The sequence below is a fragment of the Anolis carolinensis genome, chromosome 2, assembly GCF_035594765.1.
Source record: "Anolis carolinensis isolate JA03-04 chromosome 2, rAnoCar3.1.pri, whole genome shotgun sequence".
Taxonomy (NCBI): Eukaryota; Metazoa; Chordata; class Lepidosauria; order Squamata; family Dactyloidae; genus Anolis; species Anolis carolinensis.
In genome coordinates this window covers 133,733,293-133,751,106 of record NC_085842.1, presented here as the reverse complement: position 1 = coordinate 133,751,106, position 17,814 = coordinate 133,733,293, and the positions used below count along the sequence as shown (strand labels likewise).

At 38.8% G+C, this 17,814-nt stretch overlaps 1 protein-coding gene across 3 annotated transcripts in view; it reads left to right on the top strand.

Moving 5' to 3' along the window:
• grin2c (glutamate ionotropic receptor NMDA type subunit 2C) overlaps positions 1 to 17,814 on the top strand; it is a 99,247-nt gene that overhangs the window by 48,943 nt on the left and 32,490 nt on the right. For all 3 annotated transcript variants that reach the window (XM_062970593.1, XM_062970591.1, XM_062970592.1), the window contains 2 exons: positions 2,193 to 2,307; positions 14,317 to 14,528. In XM_062970593.1, coding sequence (XP_062826663.1) covers positions 2,193 to 2,307; positions 14,317 to 14,528 — 327 coding nt within the window. The remainder of the gene's footprint in view (positions 1 to 2,192; positions 2,308 to 14,316; positions 14,529 to 17,814) is intronic.

The following is a 17,814-nucleotide window of genomic DNA, read 5'->3' as shown; positions in this document are numbered from 1 at the left end:
ATCATGTGTGGCATGAGTTTTTTCATAGAATAATAGAGTTGGGAGAGACCACAAAGGGCATCCAGTCCAACCCCCTGCGATGCAGGAAAAGCATAATCCAAACACCCCTGATGATCAGGGGCACTTTTTGTGCATGACAGGAGTTTGGATTGGATGCCCTTTGTGGTCTCTTCCAATTCTATGATTCAATGATTTCTTAAGTCCTGCTTCCTTACATGTCCAGTACTTTTAAAAAACTGTCTGCTGTACTGTCTGAATACATAAGAAACTAGGTCCTGCTGAGGTACACTTGCTATTTAAGGTAGAGAATGGTGACTACAAAAGCCTGAAAATCTGGTAAATGTCTTGAACAAGAAGATTAAAATGTGTTGCTGTAGTGGAGCATCCACAGTCCACATGAGGTCAGCGTCGATCTCTCTGCAGTTTTTTTGACAGTACAAATGAGCTAGCAGCTAGAATAGCAACATGATTCTTTAAATACTGTACCTTTTCCTATCACTTTAGGAAAAAAACAGTGGTTTAAATTCATAGCAAGGTACATATGTGGAGCACACAGAACTTCTCTCTGAGGAATTTGATGAAGTGGTGGAAATGTAGAACCTGACTTTTAATTTTTTTTAACAAGGTCTGCAGGGAGCATATACACTGTTCAAAAGGGGAATTACACTCCTAAATGCCTCCTGGAAGTACCACCTTCCAGAGCAATCTATTCCACTGTTGAATGACTCTTCCTTAATATTTAGAGTAAATCCTTTTCCATGCAACTTGAATCTGGTGGTTCATATTCTAGTGTCTGGAGCAGAAAAGACTAGAACGCGATCTAATTGGATATGTTTACTTCTTGCACTCAGTTTTGGCAGTACCCAATGACAGAAAGGGGGGGGGGATTGGACCCAAACATCGGAAACTTGACCATACCTGGTGGAGTACTTTAAATAAGACATATATTAACAACACTACTTTGAAAGTGATGAAGTCTGGATGGTTGTTGAAAGGTCAAGAGGAAACGGTTACTTTTCTGCCAAAGGCAGGATTTATTTATTTATTTATTTACCATAGAATCATAGAATAGTAGAGTTGGAAGAGACCTCATGGGCCATCCAGTCCAACCCCTTGCCAAGAAGTAGGAAATTGCATTCAAGACACCCCCGACAGATGGCTATCCAGCCTCTGTTTAAAAGCCTCCAAAGAAGGAGCCTCCACCACAGTCCGGGGCAGAGAGTTCCACTGCCGAACAGCTCTCACAGTGAGGAAGTTCTTCCTGATGTCCGGGTGGAATCTCCTTTCCTGTAGTTTGAAGCCATTGTTCCATTGTATCCTAGTCTGCAGGGCAGCAGAAAACAAGCTTGCTCCCTCCTCCCTATGACTTCCCTTCACATATTTGTACATGGCTATCATGTCTCCTCTTAACCTTCTTTTTTGCAGGCTAAACAAGCCGCTCCTCATAGGGCTTGTTCTCCAGACCTTTGATCATTTTAGTTGCCCTCCTCTGGACGCTTTCCAGCTTGTCAACATCTCCCTTCAACTGCGGTGCCCAGAATTGGACACAGTATTCCAGGTGTGGTCTGACCAAGGCAGAATAGAAGGGGAGCATGACTTCCCTGAATCTAGATGCTATACCCCTATTTATGCAGGCCAAAATCCCGTTGGCTTTCTTAGCAGCCGCATCACATTGCTATCTCATGTTTAACTTGTTGTCCACAAGGACTCCAAGATCTCTTTCACATGTACTGCTGTCAAGCCAGGCGTCCCCCATTCTGTATCTTTGCATTCCATTTTTTCTGCCTAAGTGGAGTATCTTGCATTTGTCCCTGTTGAACTTCATTTTGTTAGTTTTGGCCCATCTCTCTAGTCTGTTAAGATCGTTTTGAATTCTGCTCCTGTCTCCTGGAGTGTTAGCTATCCCTCATCTGCAAACTTGATGATCGTGCCTTCTAACCCTTCGTCTAAGTCGTTAATAAAGTGTTGAACAGTATTTCTATCCTACCCTATTTCATCCCAAGGGGGGACTCAGAGCAACTTACAGCTTGGCAAAATTCGATGCCACATTGAAACATAAACATAACAAATTATAAATACATTAAACATTAAATCATTAGACATAAATGACTATATTATATGGAGAAAATCTGGAACGTAACACTCCAATTTTCCTTTAGCAACTCAAAGCACTTTTCACTTGTTCTCAACAGGCACTTGCTCAATGTGACCTGGGAAGGCAGAGATTTCTCCTTCAATGAAGGTGGCTACTTGGTGCGGCCGACCATGGTGGTGATTACTTTGAATCGACATCGGCTCTGGGAGATGGTAAGAGCTTCTCTTTGTCTCTCTTTCTCTGAATTCAAACACAGCTGCTATGAATATATCTGCTCATTTTCCGGATGTGCCTTCCATTTACACCCAAGCTACCCTGTTAAGATTTCTTGGTGCTCTAAATGGATAGCTATCATGGAGTCATACTGGCTGAAAGTGGAAGGAAGGAATAAAGGAGAGAAAGCATATAGTTACATTCTGCTCTTCTGTTTATCAGAATGAGGAAACCACCTTAAGCAGGAGATATGGCATGTTCCCTCTGAGTCTCTCCTGCTTTTCTGGAAGAAGACCTCTCCTGAGGCTCTCCCCATGTCTCATTGGTTCATCTGGCATCCCAAATTTGGCTTGCTGCCCATACGTGCAAGGGAGGATTCTGTCCCATTAACAGTTTGAAGAAGAGTCAGCTGCTAGTCTAGCTGGGTTATATATGTGCAGAAAGATACCTTTTGGTTTTAAATCTGGAATTAGTAAAATATGGCCTTCTAGAGATTGTTAAATTATTCCACACACCACTCATTACCTATTTGCTGTGATGGTGAGGGTGTCTCACCCTTGCTTTAAGCTAAAAATGGCATGATGGAGCTCCTCTCCTCTTTCTCTTCCTATTGTCCTTTCTCAGTGGTGCTTTCTTCTCTCTGCCATTGTAGCAATGACTTAAACTGGATGATTCCAAATGGAAACACAAAGTTTTCTTTAAAGCTACATGGCAATTTCATTTCATTCCATAAACAAATCGAAGCACATGAAACAACATTTTGAATTTATTTATTTAGTGTTATACAACTAATTTATTTAATTTGCCATGCCTCGGTCATTATCACATACTGTGGGGCACATAATTCAGTATGCCCTTGTTTGTGCAAGATTACTCCATAGTTTCACTCACATGGAATTTAATAATAATAATAATAATAATAATAATAATAATAATAATAATAATAATAAAATGGACACATGATAAAAAGGCAAATTGGCTTGAGTGAATTATGTGTTGGACATGAAGTTTTTGGAAACAAATATGAAATGAAGAAAACAAAGTGAGGTATTATAGTGAGAAATATTGTTGGATGAGTTCTAAATCAAAACTAATGTGAAAACTGTTGAGATCCTGTGATAATCCTCGAGTCTTTTCAAAATACTCCAAATTAGAGCAGCCAGACTGAAAAGTGGAGAGGTCCCCTCCCTCGTGCCCTTAATCGTTGTGTAGAAGATGGATTTTTGGCCAGCTTTGCTTGTTTGCAAGTCGCATGAAAAACATCTCTTGTTGAAAACCCCTCTACTGAATGATCACAAAAGCCCTCTCTAGTTTTCAATTTGGCAATCCTACCCACTGTAGACTGTTAAACAGTAAACGGTAAAGCACTGGCTTCTTCTTAGCTGCTACAAGGTTTGAATGTAACTTATAGACTAAGACATTCTAGTCTGTGTTCAAATAATATTATTCTGCCTAGTTCATAGATTCATACGGACATAGGGTTGGAAAAAAACATAAAAACTATGAGGCCCAATCCCATTCTGTCATGCAGGAACATACAATCAAAGCAATCCCAAGAGATGGCCATCCAGCCTTTGTAAACAATCTCCAAAGAAGGGGACTCCACCGCACTCAGAGGCAGCATATTCTACTGTTGAACAGCTCTTATCATGAGGAAGTTGTTTATATGGAATAACCTTTCCTGTTGTTTGAATCTATTGCTGTATATTTTAGTGTCTAGAGCAGCAGAACATGAGCTTGCTGCATCTTTAATGTGACAACATTTGAAATAATTAAACATAGCTAGCATGTCACCACTTAAACTTCTCTTCTCCAGGCTAAGTATACCCACCTCCCTTGGCCTCTTCTTTCGGATCATGATTTCCAGGCCATTTACCATTGTGGTTGCTTTCTTCCAGACACATTCCAGCTTTTCAATGACCTTGAACTGTGGTAGCCAGAACTGGACACAGTATTCAAGGTGAGGTCTGACCAGAGGAGAATACACTGGGCACTTTGGTATCCACTGGCATTTGGTTCCAGGGTCTCCTTTGAGTACCAATATCTATGGGTACTTAAATCAGATTATATATCAAACGGCAAAATCAAAGTTTGCTTTTTGCTTTTCTTATTACTGAAATATTTTCAAGCTTTGAGTGAGTGAATTCATGGATACAGAATCCATGGATAGTGACTGCAGACTGTAGAGTGGTGCTAACTTCCCTTGAGCTAGACACTGTAGTCCTATTGATATAGTCTGGCATCACATTCACTTTTTTAGTTCCACATTACGCTGTTGACTTGTATTGCGTTTGTGGTCTACAAAGACTCCTAGATCATTTTCATAAGTTGAGTGATGTTCACCCTGTATCATGCATTTGATTTCTCCTGTCTGTGTACAGTATTTTAAACTTCTACCTGTTGAATTTTTAAAAATAGTTTTAGTCCAACTCTCCAATCTGGAGACTTGAATTCATTTGTAGTAGCCAGGTATTGCTTTACAATGGAAGGGAATGTTTTTAAATGTTTAAGATGTTTTAATTTTAATCTATTTTTTATTTTTTATTTTACTTTTTGGAATTGTATGTGTTTTAAGGCATTGAATAATTGCCTCTATGTAAACCACCTTGAATCCCCTTTGGGGTAGAGATAGGTGGGATATAAATAGAGTAAATAAATAAATAAATATTACCTTTTAACCTATTTTGCACTGCATTTCTTCTGCTTCATTGTATGTTACACTTTTCCAGGATGAATTCTGTTTTCTTTTGGGGAGAACATTGCCAAGTATATATGCCTCTTTTCTGTCCCCTATTAGTATTTTTGCCATCTTCTCCATGCAGTGGCAGTGCTGTGTCCTTGTTCTTCCTTGACCAAAAAAGCCCTTTTTATTGTTTTTGACCTTTCTAATGAGACTGTACTCATTCTATGCTTTAGCTTTTCTGTTTCCCTACATGTAGTAGTGGTTATTCACTTGAATTCCTTTTTAGCAATTTCCTTCTTTTTCTATTCCTTGTACATGACCTTTTAAATATCTCAATTGAAAGTTCTTAAGCTCTGAATTTTAAACACCTCCCATTTTTCATCCTCATTGGAACTGTTTGAAATTGTCTCTTCAATATCTCACTGTTATGAGCTTCCCATCTATCATGAACTCACTTTTAGTATTCCTGACTACAAGATCAAACCCAGTATTCTGCAGCATTTACCAAATCAGCCTTTTGGAAAACTACAATGCATGTCTAACTATGCTTGGCTTCCCCCTTTCCAATTTACAACAAACTCCAAAGGAATATTCTCACTTCCATTTAGGCAGTGGTTCTTAACCTGGGGGGTCCCCAAATGTATTTGGCCTTCAACTCCCAGAAATCCTAACAGCTAGTAAACTGGCTGGGATTTCTGGGAGTTGTAGGCCAAAAACATCTTGTGACCCCAGGTTGAGAACCACTGATTTAAAGACCTCACCACTCCCACCCTATTAAACAGTTATTCTGCTTTATAGTAAGTCTGAAATAAGTGATTCCTCTGTTACTTCCTCAACCTTTTTTGTAAGTAAAGTGAGGAATCAGTTGGACCTTATATCACTGAGAGGGTTTGATGTCCAATAAAAACCAAAATAATTGATTTTTTTTAATTTTTTAAAATTAGGGACAAGCAAGTAGAGTATAACATAACCGCTTTTCCTCATGAGGAAGTTTAGAAGATAACATAGGCAATTTTTACAGAACATATATTTTAACAATTTAACAAAAAAAGAGATTAAAATGTCATATGTAATTGCCCATGTCTTCTACTTGTATCCATCTATTTTCCACTGTTTTCACCTTCCCTCCTCTCCTGTTCACCCTCCTCCCTCTGGGGAACAGTCATAGATTTCCTTTATCGTTCATTCTGTTTGTTGGATTGTAAGGATAGCCTGGGTCAATTCCTTATATTTTCTGTTGCCCTTTGCCTTGGCTATCAGTTTTTCCCATTAATGGAAATCTCAGGCATAAGACTGCCACATTAGCCAGCGGTTTTCTGGTTTTCTATGTCATAAAGAGGAAATATTTTGTTCATTTCATTGCTTTTTTGTTGCTTAGGAAGTTGCAAAGGAGCATATGTATTTTCTTGGCTCAAGGATCAAAATAAGCCCCTCCTTGGCTTATACTTGAGTGTGGGTCTTGGTCAGCTTATATTCAGGTCAGCTTATACTCAAGTATATACAGTATTTTACTCTTTATTATTGCTATTACACTTATTATTTTATTATGCTATTACACTTATCTATTTATTATTGTTATTATTACATTTATTATTTTACTCTATTTATTATTATTATTGGAAGAATATGTAAGCACATTTACATTGAAGAAGGTTAGAATAATGATATAATAATAATAATAATAATAATAATAATAATAATAATAATAAACAACTTTATTTTTATATCCCGCCCCATCTCCCCGAAGGGACTCGGGGCGGCTCACAACAGCGACAAGCCCGAAACAACAACACAACATATTTGACAAAAACTTAAAACATTCCAACGATACACAAAATAAAATAATGATTAAAATAATTTAATCAGAGCTTGACAGTCTTATCTTAAATTACAGGTTTATGTAAATATTCAAAAACATTTAACCTACTGATACTTATTGGTATCTGTTTTTATTTTTATTTTTGAAATTTACTGGTAGCTGCTGCATTTCCCACACTTGGCTTATACTCGTGTCAATAAGTTTTCCCAGTTTTTTGTGGTAAAATTAGGTACCTTGGCCTATATTGAGGTCAGCTTATACACTAGTATATACCGTACTCATCTTTACCTTAGATCACCCACTTCTTACACAAGTGTAGCAGTAACGGATGAGTACATAGAGGGATTGGGAATTAAAACCACCCCACCGGCTCCCATTCTGGGACCCTTTCACACTACATATTACTATCCTAATATAATTCTACCTTAGCTGCCATGACATGATACTATGGAATCCTGGGATTTTCTATTGAGGGAGGAGCATTTAATGAGCTCCACTGGTGCTTCAGATCCAGCCTCCAATTCCAGGATTCTATAGATTGAAAGCATGGCAGTTCAGCTGGAATCATAATGCTAAAATTGTGTAGTATGAAAGGGCCTCAGCTTTAAAATCCAGGGGAATGTAATAGCGTCTCTAATATTTAGCTGTCCTATGTGGCAGCTTGAAAAAGAAGGTCTCTCCATTGACAACACATTTTCTTCCACCCTAATTTGTGAATATTGGAAGAAGAATAAGTGGCTGAATGATTAAACTTCCCTTCAGATATTGGTTGCAATCTTGGCTAGGGCCTTACACCAATTACATATCTAGAAATAAGAGATAGAGAAGCAGCTTCATGTTGTGTAGTTTAACACGTGACTATGACCTTGTGGGGTGTCCTCTGAAGAAAAATTGCATTCATCTTTTCTTTCATGGTTTTTTCCCCTGTCAAGAATGTTCTGTCATTGAACTGTACCATGTGTCCAATTGTGACAGAATTGTACCATATGTAGGCCTTTTGGTTATGTCATTCATCTGATTATATTATAATATTTTGCCTCCCATTGACAGCAATAGAGCCAATTAATCCTACAAAACATTATGAGTTATAGGAGAAGATCACTTGCATTCCTCTGTGCCCCCAATTACTTATTTTTTTCAGAGTGATTATATTCTGCCTTCACAAGTGGCAAAAAGTCTGCGATAAAAACAAGTATTGGTTTGTGATAGATAAACACTGCTGCTGCTGGTATATGTGGGAGTATAATTATCCTATCTAATAGATTGTGTTTCTAAATATTTCTGGTTGGTTTTGCATTCTGTTTGGAAGCCTGCCATAACTACTCTGAAGGAGATAAATGCTGTCAGTGGAATAATACGGGTGTTAATTAAATAAGCCCTGTTGTTTATGTAAATGCTTCTCACCGGCACTTCCTTTTCATGATATGGTTGTCTCTGGGCTGTGAAAGTGCTCTCCTGTGTATCTTAACAATGATTACTTTTATGTTGTCAATATTTCTATTGGGTTAAAAAGATAGAATGTTATATGCAGAAAAATATGTCTGTATCTGCAATGTTAGAATGTACATTTTCTTGTGATTTCTCTCAGTTGTCAGTGGATTTAAAGACTGGGAAGGATGCTGAATTAGAAGAAGGGACACAAATTTATTTTAAAACTAAGAGTTCACATTTTCTTCTTTGATCATTATTTGATGGGCTGATTCCAGGTCCCATTATGGAAAAGAACAAAAGTAATTAGAGAACTAAATTTTGAAACCACCAGTTAATTGCCTCAAAATAACCTTTGTAGACTGCAGAATTGTAATATTCTCAAATTTGAAAAATAATGAGAAGACTTTTACATGGAGCTGCCTTTGGAGACGGCTCGGAAACTTCAACTGGTGCAAAGGTTGGCATCCAGGTTGCTAATTGGAGCTAACTATAGGGAGTGGACCACGCCCCTATTAAAGCAGCTCCACCGACTGCCGATACGTTTCCGGTCCCAATTCAAAGTACAGGTTATCACCTACAAAGCCCTAAACAGTTTGGGTCCTGCCTATCTTCGCGACTGCATTTTCCCCTATGAACCAGCTTGGGCCCTAAGATCTACCAGGGAGGCCTTTCTCTCGCTCCCACCACCGTCATAAGCACAGTTTGTGGGGATGAGAGAGAGGGCCTTCTTGGTGGTGGCCCCCCGACTCTGGAACTCCCTCCCAAGGGAAATTAGGCTAACCCCTACTCTGTCTGCCTTCCGCAGGGATCTGAAAACCTGGTTGTTCCAGTGTTCATTTAATGATGGTAAAGCCCTGTTTGTGAACACCCAGACCTAATTGCTTGATCAATTGTATTCAACACTTTACCCCTAGCCCTGACACTATAGTCTGCTTTTTGCACAAGTCCTTCACCAGCCCTCTCTAATTCCGATCATGCCCACCATATCACTGGTTTACTGGTTGTTTTGATTTTATTTTGATACATTTTAATGATGTTTTTTATACCTGGCTGTTTTAAATTGTTTAATTAGATTGTTATTTGTATTATGTCTTTAACTGTGTTTTAGTTGATATATTGTGTTATATGCTTTGGGCTTATTCCTGTATGTAAGTCGCCCCGAGTCCCTTCGGGGAGATGGTGGCAGGGTATAAAAATAAAGTTATTATTATTAAGACCTGATTCCAAATAGCAAATATCATGTTTCACTGGTGCGAAAGATCTGGCAGCCAAACTGGGTAAAAATATTATGAGGTTCCCTAAATGTGATAACTTTCAAAAAACTTCTGGCAAGATAGCAGGGTGATCAATGTGGGTCTAGATTTTCCATGGAGCAGTTAATCTGTAGCCTGTTATTGGGGAGCTGTTTGGACACTCCAAATGACTCTGTTTGAGGATCAAAGGATTCTGAAAGAGATCCTGATGGATGCAACCCCTCATCACCCCATCAGAGCTGTTTCTTTATCTGGCTGCAATTGGCAGTGGTGGAAAGGAACAGCAAGGGGGAGAGAGAAAAGCCACTAGCCATAGCCCAAAAGCCATAAATCCATAAAATTACCTTTTATATCTACACTACAATCAGAAGAGGAAGAGTGAGAGGAGAGGGAAAAAGCAAACTCCAAACTTCAGCTGCAAACTGCTAGTATAATCATAGGATGATTTAATGAAGACTTTAAAAGGACTTAACTATTAAGAAGTTCATAGAATCATAGAATCATAGAGTTGGAGGAGACCACATGAGCTATCTATTCTAATACCTTGCCATGCAGCAAAAGCGCAGTCAAAGTACCTCTGACAGATGGCCAATAAAGGGAATGAAACTGAAGAGAGACCTTCCACCCCCCACCACCTAAAAAGGAAATAAATACTAACAATAAATAAGTTTATATGAAATACCTGAGAAGAGGGGGAAGGCCTTGAGATTGTTTGCTTTTCAAAGAGCTAGAGAGACTAAACAATTGGTCATGTGGAGACTCTAGAGGCCAATGGAACTGGAGCTTATGTCAAACATCTGTAGATGTTTTATAGACTATTAGGCTTCATCCATAAATGAATTTCAAAAAAATATGAAAGAATTTTTCAATACATGGTATCAGCAGTAAGGATATTATTTACTAAACATTGGAGACAAGGCCAACAGTGGAAGAATGGAAAACAAAGCTCATGGAACTCTCCGAAATGGACAAGCTGCCCAGATGGCTACAGAATCAGGGTGCAAATACTTTTTAAAAAGAGTGGAAACCATTAACGGTCTACTTGAAAATCTAAAAACAATGATTGACTTCTTAAATTGAATAAAGTACATTGAACCAACAAAGGACTCAACCGCATCAATTGAACAACAATTGATAGAAGGAGTCTTCCAGCATTATTGAGAACACAAGGTGGATTTGCCTCTACAAGTTACCTATCTTCTTTTCCATTCCTATTTTTTTGTAAATAGAACAATATACTGAAAATAAATAAAAATATTTCTACCCTGTTTCCCCTAAAATAAGACATCCCCAAAAAATAAGACCTAGTAGAGGTTTTGCTCAATTGCTAAATATAAGGCCTCCCCCGAAAGTAAGACCTAGCAAAGTTTTTGTTTGGAAGCATGCCCGGCGCCCACCAAACAAAACACCATAGCATGCAGTATTGGTAAATGTACATACCAGTTGTATATGGAAATAATGGTAGTAACAAGAAATTCTTGACAGAAGTCAGTTTCTCTGGTTTGGTTATGTTGGTTTGTGATGACAACTACTGTACAGTATAGAATAAATGTTCATTTTTTTTGTTCAACAATAAATGTGACTTTAATAGGAATATATTTTCATAACCTGTTAAGATTATGATTCCAATATGGTTAAACATTCATGCAGAGCAGTAAAAACGCAGAAGACTAGGGGTTTATGTGAGCAGAGGTAAAAAGAAATTAAACAAGACAAAATATCCAGCCTCCCTTTCTCTTTAAAAGGTCATGTGCATAAAATAAGCATCAGAGACATCAAATAAAATAGCAAAAATATGTTTACTCACAATCTTGTATGATGATGGTCATACAGGCAAAAACATCTTAGTTCCAAAGAAAAACAGTTCAGGAAACTACATATCTCTTAACAGACAGGAACATCGGCATGGCATGGTCAGGAGCGAAGAGGAAGAGACAGGAAGAGGCATCTGTACATCACTTCCTGTGTGTCCCCAGAAAGGATACACCCATTTCCCATTTCATATGCAAACCCCCCTAAATGGTGTCATCAACTCTGGAATGCAGCTTGTCAGGTTACTAAGCAACAGACATAACTAACTACATAAACCATCCCACATTGAAAATGCATGCATGATTGCTTAGATAACCCAACAGGATTGTTCTTCATGGAAAAATAAGACATCCCCTGAAAATAAGACCTAGCACATCTTTGGGAGTAAAAAAATAAATAAGACACTGTCTTATTTTCGGGGAAACACGGTAAAAGACTTGGAAGACAAGCCATCCTAAGAAGAATTTGAATGGATGGTTGGTTGGCATTGTGGACATTATGACTTTAGAGTGTATGGCCTTTATTGACATCCACTCTAAAGCTATTTAGAAGCTCCTCACTCTAAAGGCTGCCCAAAATAAAACAAAAAACCTTTGAGATAATTCCAGTATCCAACTCTGCAGATATCAATTTTCTTCATCGTGATTTTTTTTAAAGATTAATCTTTATTGTAGTTTTTTCATACAAAAGTAAAATTAAAATAAAAAGGAAAGGGGAAAAAACTTAAATAAAAAAGCAGAAAATTTAAAAAAAGGAAAGAAGAGAAAAAAGAAAAGAGGAAGTTTTGTATGACCTCTGGTCATTATCGACACATTTTTTATCATGATTTATGAAAAACTATGCATCCAATTTTATGTCTTTGATTGTTCTATTGCCTGCGCAATCAACTCGGCTTGCGAGTTAGAAATAAACTTTGCTGTCCCCCCCCCCCCCCAAAAAAAAAAGGAATTAGTAGAATTTAAAAATGACTTAACACTGGTGAATGAGATCATGCTTTTATTTGTTGTGTTTTCTAAATATTTGATAGTACAATCCCTCCACATTTGCAGTTTTGACTTTTGTGGATTAGATGATTCACAGATCTTATTAAAAGGGTTATCTCTAGGAATTTCTACAAAAATAAATCACTTGTGTTCTGGATCATGTATGTGACTTTAACTGCATGTTCAGCTCATCTTTAGCAGTCTTTGAGGCACTGCACTGTCACAGGTCAAAGTGGCTTGTGGCAAAAGAAAGGGCTTCTGAGGCCCCTTCCACACAGCTGAATAAAATCCCACATTATCTGCTTTGAACTGGAATATATGGCAGTGTGGATTCAGATAACCCAGTTCAAAGCAGATATTGTGGAATTTTCTGCCTTGATATTCTGGGATATAGGGCTGTGTGGAAGGGCCCTTAGTGGCAAGGCTCTGGATCTAGCACTGGAATGGGAAGCCGCTAGGACAATGCAACCACCTCACCCATTACCCATTTCTGCCCGTTCATCCCCATGATCCATCTGTGTAGTTTCTGATCAGTCAGTAATTCCAGGTTTTAACTAGTTTGTAAATTTTCAGTTCTACATGCTTTACCCATCCACTCATGATTTTTTTTTAATTGCAGCATTTTAATTCCTTTTCTCTGTTAAAATGCTGATCCATATTACTAGTATAAGCATGCAGGTGGAGCTTTACATTCTGCCAACATCAAATAAGATTTTGGCTATCTTGTCTAATTGAGTTTCATACTTTTCCTCTCGCTAGGATTGAAATTCAAGGTGCATGTTTGTGGGCAGTGGGCGTGAAATGTAATGGTCATCTTAGATTTTAGGTCAACTTTGTGAGCCTCCACATTATATTTTTGAACAGGAAAACTCATGTTTTGGCAACTTCTCTCACATTAAGTGGTCCTTGTTCTACCAGGATACCAGTTTGATCAATTTATTGCATATGTCTGTTGCCATAGTACATTAAATTTATACCCAAATAGAAAGAAAACAAGGGCATGTGTTTTTTTTTTTTTTAAAAAAAGGAGCAACTTAGAATAATTGTGTACATTTTGTAGAATAAAAGTGTTGACTCATTAGGCACGTGCAATTGGAGTAGCTGAAACAATCTAAAATTTCTGTTCAATGCATAATTGTATGGAATGTTCATTTAATCCATATCATGGGAATATTTTTTCCTCTTGCATATGACAAGGAGTAGGGTTTGGCTTCCCCAGGGAAGCAATTCAAATACTAGCCCTCAAGCTTTCTGGTGAGAACATTACTCAGCTGTTGGCTGCAATGCCGAAGTAACAGGGTTACAAATGAGATGGCAGATGGGGAGCAGGAGACCTGGGGTGAGCAGTAAGCCAGGCTACTTTCTGAAGCTGGGCATACGCTATTAAGCAAAAGGAAACCGCTCCACACTTTCTCTATTTTAAATCCAAATGCCTTCTGCCTGCAGGTTATGATCCAGTTTATATGCAGTCTCTATAAATAATTATCCTATTCAGCCAGTTTCCACTAGGACTTTTTAAAGTGCAGCACATTTAAAGTGAATATTACAAAATCTATTTCTAAAATAATAAATGTTATCTCGTATAGTTCCTTGCAGCTGGAGTGGGTGTCCAAAAATGCCTCCATTTAATTGGCGTGGGGCAGAAATAAAACATTTGTCTTCTCTGTTTAGACAAAACAAGCTGAATGTTAACTGCCTCCCTTTGCCTGTTGGCCTGCCATTATCATCAGATTGTCTGGTGAATTGTTCTAGATTATAACTGTCTGGAGACTGTAGTTTTGTTTACAAAGGGCAAAGGTTGCCTTTAGCTTTCAGTTCTGATGCTCCACAATTTTGACTGCTTCCTTTTGTTTTCCAGAGCCATTACATGGTACTGTTTTGTCTTTGAATTATAAGGCAATACATACATATGTCCTGATTGATTGTGTACAATTCAAAATGGCATTGCACAGCCTGGGTGAGATAGGCAGGGGACTTGTTGAGTTAGGGCACTCCTCTCATATGATCTTCTTATATTTCTTGCACAGGTGGGGAAATGGGAGAAGGGGATCATCCAGATGAAATACCCTGTGTGGCCACGCTATGGATCCTTTCTGCAGCCCATGGCAGACAATCGTCACCTCACAGTTGCCACTCTGGAGGAAAGACCTTTTGTGATTGTGGAGAACACAGATCCTTCCACAGGAGTCTGCGTCCGTAATACTGTTCCTTGCCGGAAGCAGCCCAACCACACTGAGAGGTAAAGGAGGAAATGGAAATAATTGAGAGATGGGGTAATTGTAGGAATTTCTGGAGCAAACTTAGAGGAGGGATAAAGCTGTCTTCACTTTTAGAATTGGATTACTTGAACTGTAAAGAAATACAATTTTCCCCTAACTTGACTTTTCAGCAAACTTCTGTGTTATTATTGTTGTGTGCCTTCAAGTCATTTTGACGATGGCAACTGTAAGGGAACCCTTGGTTTTCTTGGTAAGGTTTGTTAGGGTGGGATTCCTTTGCCTTTCTCTGAAGCTGAGAGAGTCTCACTTGCCTCATGTCACACAGTGGATTTCTATGGCCAAGAAGGGATTTGAACGCTGGTCTCCAGAGTCATAATCCAATGTTCAAATCACTATACCATGCTGTCTTGGTTTCCAAGACAGCTCATGTTCTTCTATTTCTAAGCAATATTGTATGTTTACAGGCTATTTTAGCTAATATTTCCATATACCTTCTTTTTCATCACAGAAAGGGCAAACAATGCAGATAGGCACAATCTAGGCATGACTCTATGATCTAACAAGATGAGAGATGGAGATCCACACTTCACAAGTCCCATACATGCTTCATAATTATAGTGCTATTATTCTTTAATTATAGTGCTATTATTTCACCGTGACTTCATCCTACGGAACTATGGACTTTGAACTTTGTTCAGAGGTGCTAGAGGAGCTGTCTGCCTAATAGTTTTAAGCTCTTGCCCATACTGCAAATCTCAGGATTACATGGATCAAAGCATCTAAGTTAAAGTGAGATAATAATGCTATAATCGTGTAGTGTGAATAGACAGATCTAGTTGCAAGCCAGCTGGTTCAAATAATGCCAGGATTGTATGATGACGAAGCCTAGAAATAGGGCTTAAGCAAATTAAAGTTTCTGCTATACTGTAGTAGTCCTCTAGACACTGTTGAACTGCAAATTTGATAAATCTAACAGTGGTAGGAAAATGCCTCCTAACAATAGATAAAATCCTTTGATTTTGTGAGAATATTTGGAATGAAGAAATGTACCTTTTCTGTCAGAGATTGTGTAAATTAAGCAGATCATACTTGTCATGCCACCTCCAGTCTGACACATGTTGAATGGGAAGACGTGGGGAGAAGGAGCAGTGATGTTCATTTTGCGGATGTGGGGCATCTTGCTATAATATCCTAAGTCAAACGATGGGTGTGAAAATCCAGGATCAGCATATATTGGATTATAAGTCCCATCACCCCATCTGATATGGCCAGTGCTGGTTAAAAATGATGGACAGTGTAGTTCAATACAGCTGGAGGAGACCAGTTTGAGGGATGCTGCTGTAGTGAGTCATCTTTCCTAACATCACATTTCACTCAGTGTGTGATTCAGTATACTTCCTTGAATCTGTTTTGAGCCAGGAAAAGAATATGAATCTCCATCAGGTTCCATCGCAGGGAACCAAGATTCCTTCTAGAAGAACATCAGGAGCTGGAAGGGGAAAAATGAATCTAAATTGACATATTTTAAATATTCACATAATATTTATACAAACAATGCTGAATCATGGCTGTAAAAATCTTTGCTGTTAGTCTGAAATGCAATTTGTTCCCTTCTTAGATACCAGATGTGGGAATTACCTTTACTAGTGGAAAAGTTACCAGTCAACTAAGATTTCAGTTTTTTCACTTCTGATTTAGCAAGGAAAAAGACAAATGTAGTTAGCTTTAACAAACCAGTGACGCTTTGCTAACTACAGCATTGTGATCATATCATCGGTAATCCCCCATCCCTCTTCACAGACTGAATGTCTGTAAGACAGGAGGACATTCAGTTGTGCAGTTTTTCCTATCACTGCTTCTGCATGCAGGAGAAATTGCTCATTCATTGAGGGCCTTTCCAGACAGTCTCATAATTCAGGACAAAGAAATGGGGCAAAACATTTGCAGTACCTGAAAGCAAGTGTAAACATGGAGCTATCAGTCCTGGCGAATTGTCTCCCAGCATCCTGAAGGGTTTGTTTGTAGCAGATTTTAGAAATCTGAAAAATGGACATGGGATATCCACTAGAAGTTTTCTTCTAATTTTTTTTATTGACACTTCGAGATAAGCTGGACTTCATAAGCACTGATACGGCTATATGAATGTGCACACAAGCAGATTTCTTGTCATTATCTCTCCTCACTTTCCTGCTGCTTTTGCGTTTGTCCTCTTGAACCCCATTTCCCTTTAGGGTCACTTGCCTGCCATGCTAGTGTCCAGTGTGTAAATTCAAGCTCTGTTTAATATCATAAATATGAGAATAAAGGAATGGTTGCAGAGAGTTCTCATAGGAATTGCTTTCCATTTGTGCTTCCATTTAGCAACCTTGTGTCCGTAACTCCATCTGTTTACAGCCCTCATCAGCTGTTTCAGAATTTTAAAATGCGCACATGCAATGGAGCAGTCCACACCAGCATATCACAATGAAGTCCTGTGTTTTTCTTGAATATAGGGATATACAGTGATGCAAATATGTACATTTTTTGGCTGATCTCAGATTTTAAGCACACCTTTTTAACCTGTGTTTTTCAGCTGATGATGTGATTCAGCTCGCATTTTCAGCAAGCATCATCTAGTCACCCCCCCTTTTGTCCTGGTTTCTCTTGGATTTTAGGACCTGTGTAGAAGGGCCCTGATTTTCTCTTTGTCTTGAATCTGCCAAAGGTAGAGCAGCCCTACCTAAAGAAAATGGTGGCAACTCCTAGGGAAGAAAAGGCATCTTTCTGGGGATAGGAAGTAGAAGACTATTCCAACACTGACAACTGTGAGTGATTCTAGCTAGAGCTGGGCTTTGTTCAAGGGCTGAACCTCTCAGTGTAATACTTCTAGCTTTCAGATGGAGCCCCCAGATGGTGTAGTGGACTAAGTGACTTGAAGGTTGGGTTGCTGACCTGAAAGCTGCTAGGTTCGAATCCCACCTGGGGAGAGTGTGGATGAGCTCCCTCTATCAGCTCCAGCTCCATGCGGGGACATGAGAGAAGCCTCCCACAAGGATGGTAAAAACATCAAAAAAAAATCCGGGCGTCCCCTGGGCAACGTCCTTGCAGACGGCCAATTCTCTCACTCCAGAAGCAACTCCGGTTGCTCCTGACACGAAAAAAAAAAAAAAAGCTTTCAGATGCAGTTGAAATTCCTGACACTAGGCGAAGTCCCTGGAGCAGTGTCATCCTTTCTAGTTCTATGCCTTAGAATTGGAGTGTTTCCCAGCAGGCTGGCTGGTGAGCATGATCATCCATTATACTTCCAGGACATTCTATGTGTGGCAA